This window comes from Botrytis fragariae (genome assembly GCF_013461495.1).
Source record: "Botrytis fragariae strain BVB16 chromosome Unknown tig00000012, whole genome shotgun sequence".
NCBI lineage: Eukaryota > Fungi > Ascomycota > Leotiomycetes > Helotiales > Sclerotiniaceae > Botrytis > Botrytis fragariae.
Window position 1 is genome coordinate 1,116,236 of NW_023500989.1, and position 20,997 is coordinate 1,137,232.

Genomic DNA, 20,997 nt, shown 5'->3' on the forward strand with positions numbered 1-20,997 from the left:
CAGCAGACAGTGTATAGTCGACAGATGTAGTGCTGTGGCGCTCTCGTCATCAACTGAGTGAAGACGTTACTGATTACACCTAAACAAGCTTTGTCCAAAAAAGACTCATCAGCCAAAACTTATGTATAGTGTATTTTTCTATTAAAAACTTGTACTCTGTTCGAAATATCCAAATAAGAGAATTGTACCGCATATCACATTATAATATATCGGGATTAGCCCGCATGTGATCTTACGGAGTCGCATACCTATATCGTAACTTTCTGTACATAACTTTATAATACTGTAAAATAGTAGGAGGTGGTAGGTTCATAGAGTAAGCCTTCGCATATGCCGTAGAAAAGTCACTGTAGACGTGGTACCTCCGGCGGAGGAGAGGGAAAAGAGGCTCTAGACAGCTCTCACGTAACACGTAAGGGGGACAATTGAGTAGTAGGAACAGATTGTCTTTTTCTAAACTATACCAAGAAGACCTATGAATACTAGGTACAAGCACGTCTTTTCGCGCACAATACTAAGGCTTTTCCACCAACTTCATAGGTCTCTTAACATACTATATATCTTCTTTTTTTTTTTCTTTATAAAAAAGAAATTTATAGAACCGAATCACAAAATTCAATTTTCTCTATGCAATAATATTCTATAAGCTATAAATTCATACAATTCCAACCCTAAATCGCTTGAGCTATTCTCTAACTCTTCTTTTTCGGTATTCTTTTCTAATTCTTCAATTAGATGTTTTGCTGGAATCGCTTGTGTGACACTTTGCCTTAGAAAAACTGCGAAAGCAGGGTACAGTTCATTCTTAGAATTTACAACTACAAAATAGGAAGTGGAGCGCTTGTAGAGCGCTCATTTATACTAGCTATGTACACATGATCGTACATGTGCGCGGACGCGCACGTGAGCGATTGAATTGCAATTGGGTCCGATCCGCGACAATATTGATATTTTGATTAAAACAATATTAGTAAACTGTTTTCGAAGTAGAGTTATCTTAGTACTTTGAGATTTTACAAGTCCAGTTATTCTCTTAATATATTCATTAAAAGATCTAGTGGAAGAGCTCTAGTATTTGTCACCGAGTTGATTAGGGATCGCCCCGTGCCTGGTGTGCACGCAATATCTCGTATCTTGTCATCGTACTTTTTATGCACCGCCAGCTGACGCACTTTATGCTGGATAAGCACGCTGACGACCGCAGATATGGACTGTACATTGAGTTCGAGACATAGGATTCCTTTATGACCTGCCTCCTCGCACTGCGCTTCGATGTCCGGCCGGTTGCGGCTTGAGATGATCTATTTGACACGGGAAGATACAGACGACTTCTGGACAATGAAGTCTACCAGCTTTGGCAAGTCTACTATGCATTCATCCATTGTGCCAACAGACAAGCAAGTGTTGTTTAAGCTTGGACCTTGCAAGATTTTTTTTATAAATATTTCAGCTAGAGCCACGCAGGCATTCGCACCCTCGAGAAGGGGCTTGCCCGCGTGCTTGTATTTCTTCTGAATGTGGGAAACAAACGAAAGCTGTTGGACAACAAGAATGTATTGTAAACCTCGTAGCACAACTGTGGCTCTATCAATGCGAGATTTTGTAGCCTGACAGAAGAAATACGACAGCAGGTGTATCGCGGCCATTAATCTTTTTACCTCGTTTAAAATACCGCACGGGAACATGGTCTTGCCTTTCCCAGGATCATCTTTGATCCATAAAAGTTGGCCCTCATTCACTGTTATGCTAGCACTGGAACTCCGAATCTTCACGGATCCAACGATACTAATAACCATCTAGCAGGTTACCTTTGGTTTCTTCGATGCGCTTCTTGTCATCACGGGGATCGATCAAGCGCAAGTCTCAGAGGCATTGATTCAGCTTGTCAATCTTCTTCTCAAACTGTTTGTATGCGTTTGCAGATTCTTCTTTATGACGAAATTTATTTTGATTTGGAAAACCCTAATAAATAGTGAATGTGCTCTATTTCTTCGATCTTTGTTTGGTGGTGCTGTAAAAATTTACCAAAATCGTTTTTTGTCGCTAAATTGAGACAAAGGTGTGTTTTGTAGCGCCGACTCCGGGATGCCTGTGAAGTTATGGATCTGTTCCGTTAGTGATCATTTATTATCGAGCTTCTTCTATTCCCGGGAAAAGTATTTGATTAAAGTTAGAGTAAGCAGCTCTTGAAGTATCCAATTCTAAGTAAACTATGCGTATTTTCGAAAATCTGGGTTTCAAGTCGACTCAGAGAGTTCATTGTTTGCTTTCCAGTGAATTTTTGACACACCTGGTAAATAGATGTAGCACTTTGCTGTATTCTGATAGTAGCGAAATATAGAATTGTTTGCTCTCTGTAGTTCGATATGGTCTGATTTGTCAATATAGTATGTATTCACCCAAAAGTGTTGCAAGCCGTTGCGTTTGGCTTGTTTTCCGCAAAGTTGAATCTTCTCATACTCTGTCTTGCTCTCTCCTGTGCCCTTTCTCAACCCATCCAAGATGATCTCTGTCGCCGTCCTTCAAAGTATGGGAGAGTATAGCGTAAGGTGAAATCTAGTCATCGCCGAGGTACTTGGTCAGAACAAATTCATTTCTATCGGGTTGCTTCAGAAGATGCATCGCTTCGTATCGAGTTTCAACGGGCGGGAGAGATGGGGCAAACATTTGAGACGAGCTTCGCTGCTAACTACGCAGCAAAAGAAAACACATTGAAAGCGGGGTACCATTGTTACACAGGCCATTCTGGAAATGGCAGATCCTGTGTATCTGGTGTCGATAAAGCATCAAGAGGCTAAAGCTTATTAATTTTCTGCTAGCCAGAGAATAAGTGGTCAAGCAAGTGGAATGGCCATGTAAAACGGCTGGAGCAAGACGCTGCAAACAGGATGCAAATCACCATCATTTATTTGATAGTAGTATAGTGTTACCTCAAACACCGTTTAGTTAACGTTACCTTAATAATTAATTCTCCCGTTTTACAAAGATGACATGCTGAATTATCAATGTTCTTTCGTGTATTCAATATTAATTGATTAATTCAAGTGTCTTTCTACACTCTGTCTACACGTTTGCGTGTACGAGGCTCGTTCTCTTTTAATTTTTCAAGTAGTTAGCTTCTATTTTTCTCTCCTATATTTCTACCCATTAATATCATCGTCAATACAATGAATAACTAAAACACTATCAGCGCACATTCCTCTCTATATTTATCTGGTCCTTCAATTTCCTTAACAACCCCATTTTCATCCTCACTACCATCTCCACCCTCCTCTGATTCATTACAAATGTCGTGTTATACACCGGACCTTGATACGATCAGTGATACATGGTGGTAAACTTTACAACTCGACTGCGCGGCCCGAGAATGAAGACTGCATCCACGAGGCAAGATTGAAGGAAGCTTGTAAAGCAATAACTGAGTACGGAGTAATTTACAGAGATCCCAAACTGCACAACATTTTTGAGATGAGAATCGGCTGATGATCATTAATTTTGAGCAGGCTGAGTCGGGCAGCGAAATTTGGGAAGGAAGTACTAATAAGGGCAATGTGAGATCCCTTATGTGGGATTTCCAGGCTTGTCGTGGGGGAACCAAATTCATTCTGTAATCGAGCAAACGCGCAATGATGGAGATAATGGCACAGGCTCAGGCTGATTTGAATGCTGAACTTTCAGGTGATTGATTGGCTGACGAGAATAATACATGATTAGTGGAACAAACCTGTACATACTGTTAAACGAAATGTTATTGTACCTGATTAATCTCTTCCCATTTTTATTTAAAGCAGGTAAGAAAGACAATTGATTATTTCTAATGTAATTCAAGGATTACAGATAAATTAGTAATTGTATTTAACTTCGTTGAACAGACATCGTAAGATGTAGATACACAAAATATAAAACAAGTGTAGTTGTATTTCATTCTGTCTACCTAGATCATATGCAGCGTGACATTATAACACGTGACTAATAGCCACCTTATCGCTTAGGCAAATCCTGGTACCCACAATCCATCCAAAAAGTATCGTAAAGCAAGCCCTAAATCAATCAATCCACCTAAGTAAAATCATCAAGACAAACTGCCCCAAATATCGTAAGTCGAGTATCCGTCTGAATATATGCATGTCTAGCTTTGTGTGCAAGCTGACGTCTTTGAAACGCTAGAAAGCCAAATTTATCCGAACATCCGAAATGTGTGTCCCACTCCTGCCGAGAGATAAGTTAATTGCACCCAAATTTACCCCACAACGACTGCTAGTACAGCATTGTACGTAATGTGCTAATAATAATTCGCACAATCAGGGCCCTTCAAATGGATAATGCTGCATGCGTGCAGGCTCAGCCGAATCGAAATTCCGTTCTTCCTATCGGCGGACAACAACTCGCACCCTATTGTCACAATGCTCTCCAACTCGCACTTTTGGCTATGCCGGGGAACCCTGTTTTATTTGTCCGAAACTCTATTACGACTGCCGAAGTCGAATCTATGCAGGCTCCGTATATAAATGGGTTATTAATTCAGAGTCGTGGGATTCTTGTTGAAGATTCTTGTGGGGAGTGTCGTCGTCATGGTTTGAGGCCTTTTCCGGATTGTCGTCGTGTGGAAGGTCATTTCGATAACAGCTGTGGGAACTGTAAATGGCGAGACCATGGTATTCTGTGTGTGCGATCCGATCGTTCGCATTCTGGCCCTGTGAGTAGACAGCGCAACCCTCCTTCTCTCCATTCTCGCGCATCTCCCGAGCGAAGTCTTACTCCTCCCCCTCATCACGCATCTCCCGATCGAAGTCCTACTTCTCCTCCCTCGGCCGATCTTAAACATTCCCGACGAAGAGAAGCTCTTTTGCTTTGTGGCGCCTCTGAGGATGAGCCTATTGTTGTGGAGTAGCTCCGTACGACTCTGGTTTTGGCGTTTTGGATTTTGGGTTTGAAATATAAATTGTTTATCGAAAGCCAAAAAAACCTAAATAGAAAAATATAAAAACAAAATATCATTAACCACATATGTTTCCAATTTATCAGTACGAAGATCAGGTAGATCTTCGTACTCGCCTTTCTATCTATGCACACTACAACTCGTATGATTAGAGTGTTAGTGTTGATGAACTTTTCTAATGCTTTATCGGTATCTGTTTTTGTTGTCAAGACCATTAGTCCATCTTACTCCACTCAATTCTCTTCTTTCGTACGATTGTCATAGAGCCATGACATCAATCATAAGCCTCTTTTCTTTCACTGTACTCAGTTTGATGATATAATACGTCCTTCTCGTTAAGAACAGATATCAAGTCGCATCACTATATGCATGCCCACGATTGCGCCGTCTTATTGTTCCGTTTCTGATGCTGAGCCCACAGATCTCCAAGATCAGGATATATTTACTCATGTCTGTAACTAATATAATTGCTGGAAGCGAAAACTTAATTGTGTTAACGCATATTGATCAGGACCTCGATTCGAAATATAGTTAAAAACACATTGAAAATGAAATCAAGTGTTCAACTTCGCAGCCTAATTTCTTAAACAACATTGATTGCCTTGTTAAGAGGCGAGAAACATAATCTGTTCAGTGATGATTATATGGCTCGGGAGAAATCGAGAAATTTGAGAGGAGTGAGGTTAGAGTAGGAATTTCACAACAGTCTTGAAATGAGTTCTAGAATAGAATAGAATTAGACATCTGTAGAATTACTGCAAGTTTGGGCTGAAGAAAATTTAAGTATAAAAAACTTACACGGGTCGTTAGAGTTTCAATTCTTAATTTTCATGCCATTACATAAACATTTATCAAGGAAGATAGTCCAGAACAGTACGATAACTACTCACTTTTTCCTAAAAAACCAAAAACCAAAAAACAAAAAACAAAAAACAACAACAACAACAACAACAACAACAACAACAACAACAATCAGAAGGATGCGTATTAGGGGAACGATAGGCTCAAATGCAGGATAATGTACTCTTGAAACTGGACAGACTGCCTGTAGCACTTATGTAAGTATAGTACCTAAGTAAACGAGCGTTTGCCAGCTAATGATGATTTCAGGTGAACAATACTTTAACGGCGAATACAAGATGATTCAAGAGCACCAAGAGTACCTTACTAAAAAATATTCCCAAACTTACGATACCCTGGTAGCGGATCTCATAAAGGCCTTTGTAGGTGCTGAGTCTCTTGAAGATGCAAAATTAGATGCAACTATCGAGTCGGGGAAAAAAGCCGTCTCAATCATCTACTTAGCTGTCATCTTAACGATCGTAACGCGCGCCCCTGTGGGGGCAAAGTTAATATTTCGGACGAAGGGAAATTCAATATAAGCGCCATCATTTGTGGACTTGGGATGGATTCGTTTAGATGGAGCAGGGTGGTTTTATTTACTCGCTAATTTGGTTCCAAGGAGGTCAACATACTAAGAGGAAGCTATCCATCGTTAAGAACCCGACAAAATGATTGAATGAGGGTGGCTGGCTGAATCTTTTTCAAGTAAATTGGCTTTGAATAATGTTTGTAGACCTTCGTTGACAGCTTCGAGTAGTGTCCTGCTTCAATCATTCCCTTTATTGCTTTTATCTTCTTTATTGTTAATATGTTGACTAAAAGAAGCGATGGACATTCTAAAAGTATAAATCTGTATCTAAGGTCGAGCCTTGTGGCCAGCTCGCTTTCCTTTCACTTCACTGTTAGAATTTGATGAAGTCTTGATTTCTGGAGAATTTTGAAGAGATAACCCTGGATATCTTGGAGCTATTTCATAGTCTGCTTGAAGGTTAGAATCTTATGAAGTGCACCGTGAAGCTCTTTCATAGTTTGAACAGTCTATACCTGTAGTTGAAACTTTATCTGTATTATCACTATTGCTTCTAAACAGTTTTAAGGTCTCGACTTATCTAGATCATTACGCTTTTCGACCAGCTCCCTAATCTCTAGGTCGAGTATCACCCCCCTCTAGGAGGTTATGGTTAATGATTAGTCGGGAGAGCTTAAGCTTACCAAATGATAGGGTCAAGACCCTCAAAAAGAGGAGAATTTTAGATTGAAGAAAAGGAGGCTATACGCTGCCCCCTCAATTGTACACATTAATAAAAGACTACACTCATTTTAGCGATAACAACTGCAGCAACAAAGTGTCCACTATAAATAGATTGAATTTACCTCGAAGACTGCTTCTTCAAATACTGTGCTAACCTCCCTAATATTGCTTTTGCGGATTCACTACTTGTGTGAACAAGAGTATTCACTTCAAAGGAATGACTTCAATACAATGGCTACTATATCAAAGGGATTAAGCGAATGCGAAAGAGACTAGCTCTTTCAGTAGTGCCTATATAAGGCCTACTACTTTCCTACATAGCTAGCTCTTTAGATAGAATACAATTAGACATACAGGACCTACAATACGTGGGTGCTACGTCTTCCGTATCCTTCTCGAACCAACACTACTCACGCTTAAGAATTGCATTACTAATTTATTTATTGGATCCACAGTTTTCTATATGGAGCTAAGTAATTACCCCACATCAAAATAGATAATTCTTGAAAACAAAGTTTAATCATATTTTTTTCTATTCAAAGCTGAAAACCTATTTTTCTTTAATATCAATAAATCCCTATAAACCCTTACAAATCCTAACTATTTTACTATGCATTAGATTCAATCTATTCACGATGATTCACTATATCAACCCAGATTCAAACAATGTTGATATTATTTCTAAAAATGGTATGGCCAGTATGTGTGACACTTTGCCTTAGAAGAACTGCGAGAGCAGGGTACAATTTATCCTTAGAATCTACAACTACAGAATCGAGAGCAAAGCGCTCGTAGAGCGCTCCTATATACTAGCTATGTACACGTGAGCGATCGCATTGCGATTGAGTGCGATCCGTGACAGTATGTTGAATAAGTTTTAATAAGCGATAATACAAAGATCTATTATATTCTATAGAAATACTGACTCAAACTTCCAGACTTTCGCAGTACTTATTATCCCTAAAATAGAGTTTTTTATAATGGAAATGAGCTTTAATATAATACATTACTTTAAAATTGTGATCTCTCTAATGTTACAACGGATTAGTAACAGGCTGTAGAATTACTGACTTATAGGCTATAATGGTATTATAGGCCTCAGTGATTCAGCTGCAGTATACCGGGGGACACTAGGCACCCAATGAAAGCCTCAGGCATGTATATAGTATTAGTCATAGGATACCCTAGAAACCTAGAATATAGTTCCCAGGACAGCAAGTTCTAGGAAAGACAGAACACAGAAAGCAAGAAGGCTTCACTAGGATTAGTAATGTCCCAGGGGATTAGCCCCAGGACAAAAGAATTAGCTAGGATACCAAGAGTCACGGATTAGTGTCCCGTGATGGACAGCTCAGGAACGACAGCGCTCCAGGAGCGACTGGCTGTCCCAGCTGTCCAAGTGAGACGAAGATTTATATAAGGGAATGGGTTTCATTATAATGTAGAGTTTCGTACTCAAGAATAATCATTAGTTTTATTACTATAGTTACGAGAATTGCAATCAGTTACAATCTTATTGAATTCCTATTTGAAGTCTAGTCTAAACCATCTCGAGAGATCTCTAGCCATTTCCACGTGACCCTAGAGGCAGCTCCCGTAACATCTAAATCTTAATCAATTTCAATAATATTAAATAGATAATGTTTTGAAGGATATGCATACAGCATTTTGAGTGAAAATAGGTAATATTCAGAAAGACAATTACATCAAATGACATTATATGCTATATAATTCTTTAGAAGAATATAATAACAATCTACTGGCTCTAGGGTTCATAAATAAAGCTATCTTAGAAATTTGATAAGCTTTTCAAAAGAGAGAACTCTACTGCAAAATAACAAATAATCAAAGGAATATTCTTTAAGGAATGATACCTCCTCAAACAAAGCGATTGAGAATCCTGGCCAGCAACGGTGTAAAATTGTAATAAAAATCTGTGGCTGTCAAACATATGGTAGCAGCGCTTGTGGCTATATGTAACATTGCCGGAAAATCCCGCTTCCCGATATTTTGCGAGCAGAGCAAAGTGTGGCCCGTGCGAAACCAGTCCCTCTTTCGGCGACCTTGGATGCCTTCAAAACTGTCCCATCTTCTCAATCCCTACCTATAGCATCTTACCGCCCTTTTACTTTGTGGAAGCCAGTATTTTGATAATAACGGATAAATTTCTCTTAGAATTCAGTCTGTAATGAATAAGGTTTCCATTAAATGAAATAGCCTTCTCATTTTGTTTGCCTTCGCCACAGCCTCGTCGACAGCGCCTATGATTACAACTGCATATCCTTCTTGTGCTCAGTTTTTTAATGTTCTAATCTTCAAAGTCCCGATCTTTCAATCGAAATGCTTACGCCAATTCGCTGAACTAATGATACAAGTCACACTTGCGAACCTTCATTATGTCTCTTATACGCCTCTTGCAACGCAAACCCAATGGCGAGATCGTCTTTCGCGAACCTACCATCGGCAATGTCCCTGCTTACGCAATACTTTCTCATACTTGGGGAGAAGAGGAGGTTGTTTATCAAGACTTGAAGAAAAGCAAGAACAAAAGCAAGACTGTGAATAAGGCTGGGTGGAGGAAGATACAGTTTTGTGCGAAGCAAGCTGCAGTAGACGGACTGGAATACTTCTGGGTCGATACCTGCTGTATCGATAAGAAGAATGCGGTCGAGCTCGGCACGGCGATCAACTCTATGTTTCGGTGGTATCAGAATGCAGCACGCTGCTATGTCTATCTTTCAGATGTCTCCAAGCCCGACACTGGGGTGGATGACCAGAGGGCATGGGAGGAAGTTTTTAGGAAGAGTCGTTGGTTTACTCGAGGCTGGACGCTGCAGGAGCTCATTGCACCAAGGCTCGTTGACTTCTTTAGCTCGGAGGGTGAACGACTTGGGAGCAAGTTGTCGCTTGAATCTGAGATATACGGAATAACTGGGATCGCAAACAAAGCTCTTCAAGGTTATGCATTGTCAAATTTTAGCATCAAAGAGCGAAGATCCTGGGCAGAGCATCGTTATACTACTATGGAAGAAGATGAAGCCTACTGCTTAATCGGGATTTTCGATATATCTATGGTACCAAATTACGGCGAGAGAAGGGATCAGGCATTCAGGCGGTTAGAGGATGAGATTCATAGGATGCACAAGGGTCAGTTGTTTACATAAATGTACTAACTAAAGCAGCGAAACTAACGAGCACAGGGGTCTATTTTGAGCAATATGCTGTCGGGCTCAACCTCGCATCATTTCCTGAAGCTACACAGTTTGTCGCTAGAGAGACGGAGTTGTCGGAAATGCACAAGCTGCTCCAAGATCATAGTAGTCGATCTTGTATTGTCCTGCATGGTCTTGGGGGTATGGGAAAGACTCAGCTAGCGATCACATATGCCAGACGACACAAGGAAAAGTATACAGCAATCTTTTGGCTAAATGCGAATGACGAAGACTCACTCAAGCTGAGCTTCCGGGACATTGCTCAGCAGGTGCTGAGACGATATCCTTCCACTACTGTACTATCTAGCGTAGACCAAGATAAAGATCTCGATCAACTTGTCAGTGTGGTTAAAGACTGGCTTGACTCCCCGCAGAACACAAGATGGCTAATGATCTATGATAACTTGGATAATCCTAAGACTTCTAACAATCCCGACAACTCGGCAGTCGATATACGTCAGTTCCTTCCCCGGTCTGATCATGGCTCGATCATTATCACGACACGGTCATCGCAAGTCAGGCAGGGTATACGAATTCATGTTCAGAAACTGCTAGATATCAGAGAAGGTCTTGAGATCGTGTCTAACATGTCAGGACGTAAGGGCATTGAAAAGGGTATGTCAGTATAATGAATAGTAGGAGCAAAAAGGATACTAATAAGGCAGATTCTGATGCTATAGCACTTGTCAAGGAACTCGATGGCCTGCCACTTGCTCTATCTACAGCAGGGATATATCTCGAGCACGTAACGACAAGCTTCTCGGAGTATCTTCAGCTTTACAAGACATCATGGCTAAAGCTTCAGACAACAAGTCCCCTATTGGATTCCTATGTAGATCGTACCCTATATACGACATGGCAGATCACTTTCGATCGGATCCGACGGCAGAATCCAGCATCAGCACAACTACTCAAGCTATGGGCATATTTTCATCGAGAGGATCTGTGGTTTGACCTCCTTCGGCATGGAAACTCTATAGACAATGAGTGGATACAGAAACTTACGAAAGATGAACTGAACTTTAATGAGGCTATCACTCTATTGTGTACCTTCGGACTGGTCGATTTAGACAAATCTCCTCAGCAGCAGACCGGGGCTAGAGGGTATAGTGTGCATAGTTGTGTTCACTCATGGATAGTGTTTGTGCTTAACAAGGAGTGGGACAAGAGCTTCGCATGTATGGCTTTAATCTGTGTGGCCTCGAAGGTTCCTGATACAAATGAAAAGTATTGGTGGCTTTCACAGCGGCGGCTCCTTCAACACGCAATACGACAGGACTCTTATATAGAAGCCGTCAAGGAAGATATAGAAGGACTATATTGGGAGTTTCACAAGCTAGGCGACCTTTGCAGAAATCAAGGCAAGCTAGTAGAAGCAAAGAAGATGTATCTTCGAGCGCTGAAAGATAGTGAGAAGGTACTTGGACCAGACCATACATCAACACTTGGTATAGTCAACAACCTAGGTCTTCTCTATTCTAATCAAGGCAAGCTAGCAAAAGCAGAGAAGATGTATCTTCGAGCGTTAGAAGGCTATGAGAAAACACTTGGATCAGATCATATATCAACACTTGGTACAGTTGATAATCTAGGCTTTCTTTATAAAAATCAAGGCAAGCTAGCAGAGGCAGAGATAATGAATCTTCGAGCATTGAAAGGTTTTGAAAAAGCACTTGGACCAAATCATACATCAACACTTTTAGCAGTCAACAATTTAGGTCTTCTTTATTCTGATCAAGATAAGCTAGTAGAAGCAAAAAAGATGTATTTTCGAGTATTAGAAGGCTATGAGAAGACCTTTGGATCAGATCATACATCAACACTCAGTATAATCAATAACTTAGGTCTTCTTTACTCTAATCAAGGCAAGCTAGCAGAAGCAGAGAAGATGTATCTTCGAGCACTGGAAGGCTATGAGAAAACACTTGGACTAGATCATATATCAACACTTCTAATAGTAAACAATCTAGGCTTTCTCTACTCTAATCAAGGCAAGCTAGTAGAAGCAGAGAAGATGTACCTTCGAGCACTAGAAGGCTATGAGAAAGCACTTGGACCAAACCACACATCAATACTCGGTACTGTCAATAATCTAGGCTATCTCTATAGAAATCAAGGCAAACTAGCAGAGGCAGAGAAGATGAATCTTCGAGCGTTGGAAGGATACGAGAAAGCACATGGACCAGATCATATATCAACACTCGGTACAGTCGACAATTTAGGTATTCTCTACTCTAACCAAGGCAAGCTAGTAGAAGCAGAGAAGATGTACCTTCGAGCACTAGAAGGCTATGAGAAAGCACTTGGACCAGACTATACATCAACACTTGGTATAGTCAACAATCTAGGTCTTCTTTTTTCTAATCAAAGCAAGCTAGTAGAAGCAGAGAAGATGTATCTTCGAGCACTGGAAGGTTATGAGAAAGCACTTGGATTAGATCATATATCAATATTTGGTGTAGTTGATAATTTAGGCTTTCTTTATAAAAACCAAGGCAAACTAGTAGAGGCAGAGATGATGAATCTTCAAGCATTGAAAGGGTTTGAAAAAGCACTTGGACTAAATCATATATCAACACTTTTAGTAGTCAACAATCTAGGTATTCTTTATTCTGATTAAGGCAGACTAGTAGAAGCAGAGAAGATGTATCTTCGAGCATTGGAAGGCTATGAGGAGACCTTTGGACCAAACTATATATCAACACTTGGTACAGTTGACAATCTAGGTATCCTTTATAAAATCCAAGGCAAGCTAGCAGAGGCAGAGATGATGAATTTTCGAGCATTGAAAGGTTTTGAAAAGGCACTTGGACCAGATCATATATCAATACTCTTGTCAATCAGCAATCTAGGTCTTCTCTATTTTGATCAAAACAAGCTAGTAGAGGTAGAGAAGATGTATCTTCGAGTATTAGAAGGCAAAGAGAAAACACTTGGACTAGATTATACATCAACACTCTTAACAATCAAAAATCTAGGCATCCTTTACTTTAATCAAGGCAAGCTAGTAGAAGCAGAGAAGATGTATCTTCGAGCGCTGAAAGGCTACGAGGGCACTCTTGGCCCTGAGCTTGCCTCATCTTATCTACCAGCATTGAATACTATGTTCTACCTTGGAGATCTCTTCTCGCAAACGGGCCGGAAAGACATCGCAAGAGCAGTGTATAATCGAGCATTGTCTGGATACACAAATGTTCAAGGGCCTTCCTCGAAATGGTGTAGGCAAATTGAAGATCGGCTTCAAGCATTGCAAGTTACATCTATTGAGTTGAATGTAGTTCGAAATGAGATTACAGTGCTTGAAGTAGCAAATTCGAAGTCTTTGAAGCAGAAAATCCGTAAGCTAGGAAGATGGCTGAATATTAGATAAGCCACAAGGGCTTCTCTCTTATTAGTTCTATCAATAACTTAAAGATATTGATGTAATGTAACTAGAAGCAGCAGATCAGATATCTCCTTTGACTTCTGAACCAGAATCGATCGCTATTTCAATAACCCTGCACAGCTATTCTTCTCCTCACTAGTACCGAACTGTAGAAGCCTACTAAGCTATCGGCCAATTTCAATCGAGCTTGCCGGTTGGTGCTGGTAAAGATGAAAAGTGATATTGATTTCACTTCCAATGTACATCATAATATCCTCTACATTATGCTCTCACTTATATCTCAATATTATCCTCATAGCTCATCACTTTACTATAGAACGGTAAGCCTCTTCGACATCCAGCCCTGGAGCCAAAAAGATTCCCGCCTTTACAGTGGTGAATAGATCGCTAACGAATTCCATGATGACCTAATGACAGAATCTGTGAGAGTTGCAAGAATGCTAAGAGAAGCACGGTATCAGCGAATCAGAGCGTAATGAACTAGCAAAGTCATTGAAAGTAGCTTAGATAATAACGACACAGCAAGACAATGGTGAAATGTATTTATAAGAGGATTAGACTAATAATTTAGTCCAAATGGGAAGCAGGCTCTGGTTGACAACTAATAATGATTATATAAGCAATGTGACACGTGATTTTATTGAAATTGAAAGGTATATTCATTCTGGTTATTCTACATTCAAGGGAACAAAGTCTTATTTTATACTTTTTCCATTCAATCTAGCTTTCTAGCTTTCATTGATCTCTTGTAGATCTCTTCCTAATGCGGTCATTCTTTTGAATAAAGCCTTTCTATATTCTTTATTTAATTTAGTACTAATTAGATTAGTCTAATTCCTTTCAAAATGAAAGAACTAATAAAGAATCAATATTTTCTTTATTCTCTTTCCGGCCACTCCGGACTAAACGTTCCTACAGGATCTTATCTAATCGATCTATATAAACTGGTTTTAAGTGGTTTAAAAGAGATAAATATTATATTGTTAATCTGTTTTTAAACAATACTTCCAAAGCTGCATATCAAGAATCAATCACAGCTCAGAATATGAAAGCTGGCTCCCAAAAAGCAGGTCTAATTGTATGGACGTAGGTGAATGACCTTAAGTCATTAGGCTACTGTAGTACACTAAGCGAAAGGGCTAGCCTCGTAGCATATAAGGGTTGTTTCTTTTAGTAGTTAGCTAGCTCTTTAGACAGAATGCAATATTGACATTTATGACCTACCCATGTAGGTGCTACGTCATCTGTATCTTCCTCAAACCAACACTAACATCATTTGATCCTGAAGCTATGTACTCTCAAAACTAGATATTCGAATTCATACACCTACCCCCCTCTGGATTTAGATCTTTGGACCTCTCGAACCCCTCACAATCCAACTGAAGCTCTTTCTCAATCAACTTTAGTAAAATCTCGAATGGCTCGTCATCAATCAAGCTCCCCTACACCTATATTTGAAAATGTACTGGCTCTAGCTAAAAATACAGAGAGGTCAGTACATGTGAATACACTTTTAAGTGCAGAGATTTGTACACTTCGAAAGGCAAATGAGGTATTAAGTAAATATCGATGTGCAAAAAATATTCAATTACGTCAAGGAAGAGTACTTACTGGACAGGAAGCAACAGATATATCATTTCACCAAGAGGTTGATATTCAGATTCAACGCGACGAGCGTCAAAATGGGGAAAATCCTAATAGGGAAGCATCTTCTAATAGATGCTGTAGTAAGTGTGGAAACCCACGTCATAATTCAAGAACGTGTCAAGATGATGTCATAGATCCTAGATTATTAGATCCCTAATATTTTCAATCAATTGATTCAATTGTTGTTGAATAATATGTGCTTGAAAGTGTAAATTGAGATGAAAGTGGCCCACTCTTCCCTCAAAAAACTCATTTAAAAGACAATGAAACTTTTCTATATATTTCATTCTATCGAGTATTGTATGATAGCCTTTATTCCACTATTTAATCTTTATACGTCGATAACAATCACAGAGTAACAGATGTCGCTCGAACAATGAAAGAAAATACAAATTTTCGGCTCTGTCAGTGAAGACTACTCAGAATACTCGCGCAATGAGAGTCCTTTCTGTTTGAATATGGCATTTTGCTCGTAACGACGACATATTAAATATAGATAAGGATTGATCAATCAGCCATCGCTATCACTCAATACCGCTCTCTGCACTGAGCCCACTCTTCCGATTTTTGTTCGGTATCTTATAGTCCTTCTCCCTACGCTCTTTATGACTTTCCCAGAAATCCCAATCTTCATCATGCAGTCTCGTCTGCTCCTTTTCCAATTTTCTCTTCTTTTTCCTTTGCCTCAATCCTTTCAACTTGCTTCTTCTTCCAAAGTCCTTCTCAGTCTCAAGAATTCCCTCGATGGCTTTGTTGACATGTTCGTGTATACTAGTGTAGATATGCGAAAGCTTTTTTCCAATATAGTTAAAGAGATGACGAATGCGGATACTCCAGGCAATGATGAGTGCAAGCGTTATAAGGGCAGAGGATGTTGGGACTGTTGGGGTGGTATTCTGTTAATTTTATCTTTTGGAACGAGTGGGGGAAACTTTTCATACTTGCGATTACGCCTACAGTGCGAAGAGGAAGGTAGTCACCACCACCCCATTCTCTGATGTGATGTTAGCCTATGATATGGCAAAAGCATGATTTGAGAGAGAAAGAAGAACCCACCGGACGTTCATCCCAAAGAGGCCTGTGAAGAAACTCAATGGCAGCTAATGGCAAGAGGTTAGTTCAGAGATTATGGATGTTATTGTAGATAGCATACAAAGATGACTGTGAAGACCTATTCTCAATACAAATTAACTCAGCTCATCACGAATATATAGATAAACGCACTGTGAATATCATAACAGATCTGCTCTGCGCACTGGCAAGATCAGCCTGGTATCTTGCCAGGCGTACCTCATCCACCTGTATCAATAATTAGTACCTTTGATCAGATAGTTGCGGTATCCCACTTACCTGTGCTTGTCTCTGTATCATGCCGAGCAGCTTATCAAACTGTATCATCTCAGTTGTTGTTCTTCTTCAATAAAAGGGGAACAGCCATACATCATCTCTAGTATTCTTTGCGTTTTCCATCATTTTTTCTACATGCTGAGTGTATTCCTCGAGATACTCCTCAGCATTCCTCAAGAATACCAGCCCATTCGTAGTCAACTTTCGCTTCTCGTAAACATCTAACATGATTCTAATCTCTGTCATTTGTCCGTTAAACAAGGTCTTTAAAGTGTTCAGCTCATCCTCGATATCTCGGAGTTCCAGGAGAGCGGATGTGTTTTCACGATTTTGCTCCTCCGCAATCTTCCCTTCAAGTGCATGCTTGGCACGAATAGAGCTGGTCCTAAGGTCGTCGTTATCATCTGCTTTGGCCCGGAAACCTCGTGCACGGAAATCTTTGAAGGATGTTGTCATTTTTTCAGTCTAATTGCCTAATTAGAGATAGAAGAATAAAGTCATTCACAAGGAGACTTGCCAGAATGCTGATTGCCTCTTCAAATATTCGGAAGACTTCCAAGTTAGGATGCGAAGTTCGTTCGAACAAGATAGTGACTGCATGAAGGGCGACCACTGAAGGATGGGGGTCAGTAATTACCTAATCATGAAAAATAATCTCCAGTGTAAGTAGCAAGGGAGATGAAGCCGCTTGAAACAAAGGGATTTTGTAACATATTAAATATTTAAGACAAAATTAGATTTTGAGGAGTCTTAAAACAGAAGAAGAATTGCTCACGGGCTGCAAGGTCATACGAATTTTCACAGCGGGAAGTAAGATCAGCGTTGACTTCATTAAAAATGCTGTCTCGAAGGTCGGCTTGTTGAAATAGTCTTCCATCCGTTTTCAGCCCAGCTCTCTGGGTTGAAATTAGCGAAATGCTTGATACATCAACGAACTCAGTGTGAAAGTATCTTACGCTAGAGAAGAAAGTAACAACAGACCCTAATCACCATATTTAGTCTTTGAAGCTTTGCCTCTCAGATGTACATACCATCAATGACCCATAACCAGAGCTGATCAACCATAAGAACATTCCCATCTAGAACGTCGTCATCAGACATCGTATCGCTATCGCTTGGGTTGTCGGAATCGTCGCTGTTTTCATCGACTGCATCTTCCTTATCATTTCCCTGAGCTGTTCTCCTCATCCGAGCCACATTGTTCTGTCCATCAGTAGTGTTATTTGTTGTACCGTTTGACTTAGTATGTCGCTCTTTGGTCATCTTATACAGCATCTGATCATCATCTCTCGCCCTTGTATCGAGAAGACTTGGATATCCAAATTGATCTAGTGTACGCCGAGCATTTATTGGAGGGTCGTGTCCCAGGTACTGCCAAAGGACTTGAATCTCTTGCGAGTCAAGCTTTGACACTTGTTGAGGAACAGGTCTCGATCGACCTTGCTCGATTCGTTGTTTTACGAAAGCTCTCCTTTTCACAAGAACCTTATAGGTATCAAAGTGAAGATAAGGCAAATATAAGCACATTTGAACATGATTCATGTCGACAGAACCAATGCCAATTTTAGGAGATGCTAATGGTGACACTAATTGAAACGTGCGTAAGTAGACGTGTTTAACATAAGAGAATAGACTTACCACTTTCTAAACCAAAAAAAGAACAATGAGGCTTTAAGAAACAAGCATGATGATGTTCTTGATGCCTTCCACGTACTTGTTTTGAATGCCAATGCTCGTGATCTAACATTTTACTGTGGACATCTGGCCCCTTTTCGTTTGATATTCTTTCAAGAACATCCTTTTGAGTCAGTAGAAAGAGATAATCTGGGAAATTGAGAGCTTACTGGGACCCAAGTGGGATTGTTGAACGGTACGTGTATCCATGTAAGCTTGAGCTTTGAGAAACTAGGGTCCAGTAAAGGAGGCACGCTGGGAGTGAGAACAATTCCGCTTTCTTCACGTCCTGCGGATGATGAGGATTTATCTTGATGAAGATCGGCACGCGATGGACTCAAGAAAGAACTTTGAACCGCCAGAGATTCGCTGTGCCTGCGGAAAGGCCCGGGCCTAGTCGAATTTTCTTCGTTCTCGGTTCGCGACTTTCGAATGGATGGCTGTGAGCCCTGCGCAATGCTCAACTCATGGTCAAGAGATGTTTTGTGCTGTTTGAACGATATACGAGATGTGGAATTGGCAACATCAGGATCGCTTGAGCTTAATTGCGCGGTTGGGGATGGATCACGCAGTTTTGTAGGTACCCCTACTTCTTCTGGAACTATACCTGCGATGTCATCTACATCGGAGGTCATTATCTGTATCAGTGGTCAGCCTCATTTTACCGATTAGTGTAAAAGTAACATTTACCAAAGCAGGCGGAGACGGAACTGATCCTGTTTTTCTACTCTCAGTCATATCTGGCGATCCTTTGGCTTTGACCTTTGGTACTCGTCGAGTCTGGGGAGAAGGGCTTGAACTTCTCTTGAAAGGGTTCAATTTCGATGTTGATTTAGGAATCAACGCATGACCCTTGATCTTGGCATCGGAAGTGATCTTGTCTATAGGCAAATATGGAGCACGGGTATTGTGACGTAAATACTGTCCGGCCCCTGGGGCAGCTGATACTTCTTCCCTTCGTTCCTTCAAAAGCTGCGTCGGACCAGCTCGTCTAAAATCGTGCAGAGATCTGTTGGTTGACCAGACTCTGATTGGGGGCTCGTTGGTTGGGATTGTAGCAGAGCCTTCATAAAAGCCGTTGATTTCCACCTCCACTCTGCGCTCGAGGTTTAGTTCAAAGTGTGTGAGTTTACTTAATTTACAAGCCTGCTTGACCACAGCGGCTAGCGCCGCCAAATAAGCTTCTTTAGTATGCCCATTCGTGGAGCCAAACGCGGCGCACTTTGTATGAGTGCTCACCAATGGGTATACACTCTCATTACGTAGATTAAGTATTGCGGATTTAATAGATGTGATAGGTGCATGAAATGGTTTACCTTGATCGGGACCGGTAATATTTGAATCTATTGTTTCGAAAAAGGTCCACACTTTAAGTTCCGTGGCTAGAGCTTTAAAGTCTTTCCCGATTTGCTTCAGAGAATCGTGATCCAGTTCCAGCTGCCTTGTTATGGATATTGGGAGTTCCCGTGATAGACCCATGATCGTGCGAATACTGCCAGAGAATCCTGGCTGCGATAAATAGCTCGAACCTCTGTGTGGCGTTGCTATGATCGCGTTAGCTTCATGAATGGGTAAGCCCCTTATCGGCTTCCTTTTTGGACATACCGAAAAAAGTGACACCATAACAATCATGAAGAATTGGATCTCCTCGCCTTCGAGCATCGGTTAGAGCTATTTTGAGCACTAGCCCCCGGTACTATGACAGATGAAAAAAAGAGGACGATCTTCCTTCTGCGTATATGTCAGGTAAGGGCTTGTAGTAATTCACGGGTGCAACAATTCGAGGTGAGGTATCGACCAATACCATGCTCTTCCTACCTCAATTGACCTTAGCTTCCTAACGCTATCCAAAAGCCTACTGGCTAATTGCTTCAATGTATCACCGTCTTTCGGGTACCCATGACCATATAAAAGAACTCGAGCCATGCTCAGATCTTTGTGGCTACGAATATCGCGGACAATCCACGCAGGCTTCCTTTTATGAAAGTTTTTTATCGAGTAAGCTGGTGACACAGGAGTCATTCTCATAAATGCCGATTTCACCTCGCTATCATTATCAAGTGGAAAGAGCCCATCCTGTGTGAATTTAGCTTCAGACATCCATGTTATCTCTGGATCTCCTCCAATAGCAGGAACTCCGATTATGCTGTCATTCCATCAGTCATAAGCATTTATTGGGAGCAGAAAGTGTTCTCACTCGACTTCTGTAGTTCTTGGATTCTGTCCTAGAGAGGGACTTCCTTTGAAAGGTAATTCATCTATTTCCGATTTTGGGCGGCCATTGAGTCTAGCAGGCTCACTTTGTGATGTTTCAGCGCTGCTATGTGGCACGAAATTTTGCGATTGAACCTCATTATCGCCAATCGAGGTTCTAGTGGAGGGAGAAGTCTTGGGCAGTCTCAACTGAACCATTGAGATTTCCGAATCTCTATGCCAATCAGTTCCACCACGAATCTCCATTTTTGTCGCACGTAGGTATGCAAGGAAACCATGTATAAAGAAATATAGCAATATGCTCTAATTGACTGATTGACTGATTGGTTTTGATTAGGTTTGAATAGGAATTGTAGAGCAATGATAAGTAAAAGAAGTCTTCAGATCATTCGTTCATCTCATGAGCAGCCTCAATGTAAGCCCATCTTACCTAGGTATGTAACCATCTTCCAGGTTACGTACAACCTTGCAGCTCAGAGCCGCA

At 40.7% G+C, this 20,997-nt stretch overlaps 3 protein-coding genes across 3 annotated transcripts; 2 read left to right on the forward strand and 1 right to left on the reverse strand.

Annotated features, from left to right (window-relative positions):
* Positions 1 to 4,315: 4,315 nt before the first annotated feature.
* On the forward strand, positions 4,316 to 4,891 carry Bfra_002575 (uncharacterized protein; the record flags this gene model as incomplete). The annotated part of the gene is made up of 1 exon (XM_037332991.1): positions 4,316 to 4,891. One exon carries the CDS (start codon positions 4,316 to 4,318, stop codon positions 4,889 to 4,891), a length of 576 nt encoding a protein of 191 aa, XP_037195119.1.
* A 4,539-nt stretch (positions 4,892 to 9,430) lies between these two features.
* Positions 9,431 to 13,616, forward strand: Bfra_002576 (putative nb-arc and tpr domain protein; the record flags this gene model as incomplete). The annotated part of the gene is made up of 4 exons (XM_037332992.1): positions 9,431 to 10,181; positions 10,235 to 10,861; positions 10,912 to 12,787; positions 12,872 to 13,616. The coding sequence occupies 4 exons, from the start codon at positions 9,431 to 9,433 to the stop codon at positions 13,614 to 13,616; spliced, it is 3,999 nt and encodes a 1,332-aa protein (XP_037195120.1).
* Positions 13,617 to 15,802: 2,186 nt separating this feature from the next.
* On the reverse strand, positions 15,803 to 20,759 carry Bfra_002577 (putative ankyrin repeat protein; the record flags this gene model as incomplete). Its single annotated transcript, XM_037332993.1, has 17 exons — positions 15,803 to 16,158; positions 16,220 to 16,272; positions 16,335 to 16,378; positions 16,432 to 16,449; positions 16,503 to 16,577; positions 16,629 to 16,667; positions 16,719 to 17,090; positions 17,143 to 17,237; positions 17,401 to 17,521; positions 17,582 to 17,607; positions 17,657 to 18,211; positions 18,264 to 18,423; positions 18,470 to 18,937; positions 18,990 to 19,843; positions 19,905 to 19,970; positions 20,159 to 20,445; positions 20,497 to 20,759. 17 exons carry the CDS (start codon positions 20,757 to 20,759, stop codon positions 15,803 to 15,805), a joined length of 3,852 nt encoding a protein of 1,283 aa, XP_037195121.1.
* Positions 20,760 to 20,997: the final 238 nt, after the last annotated feature.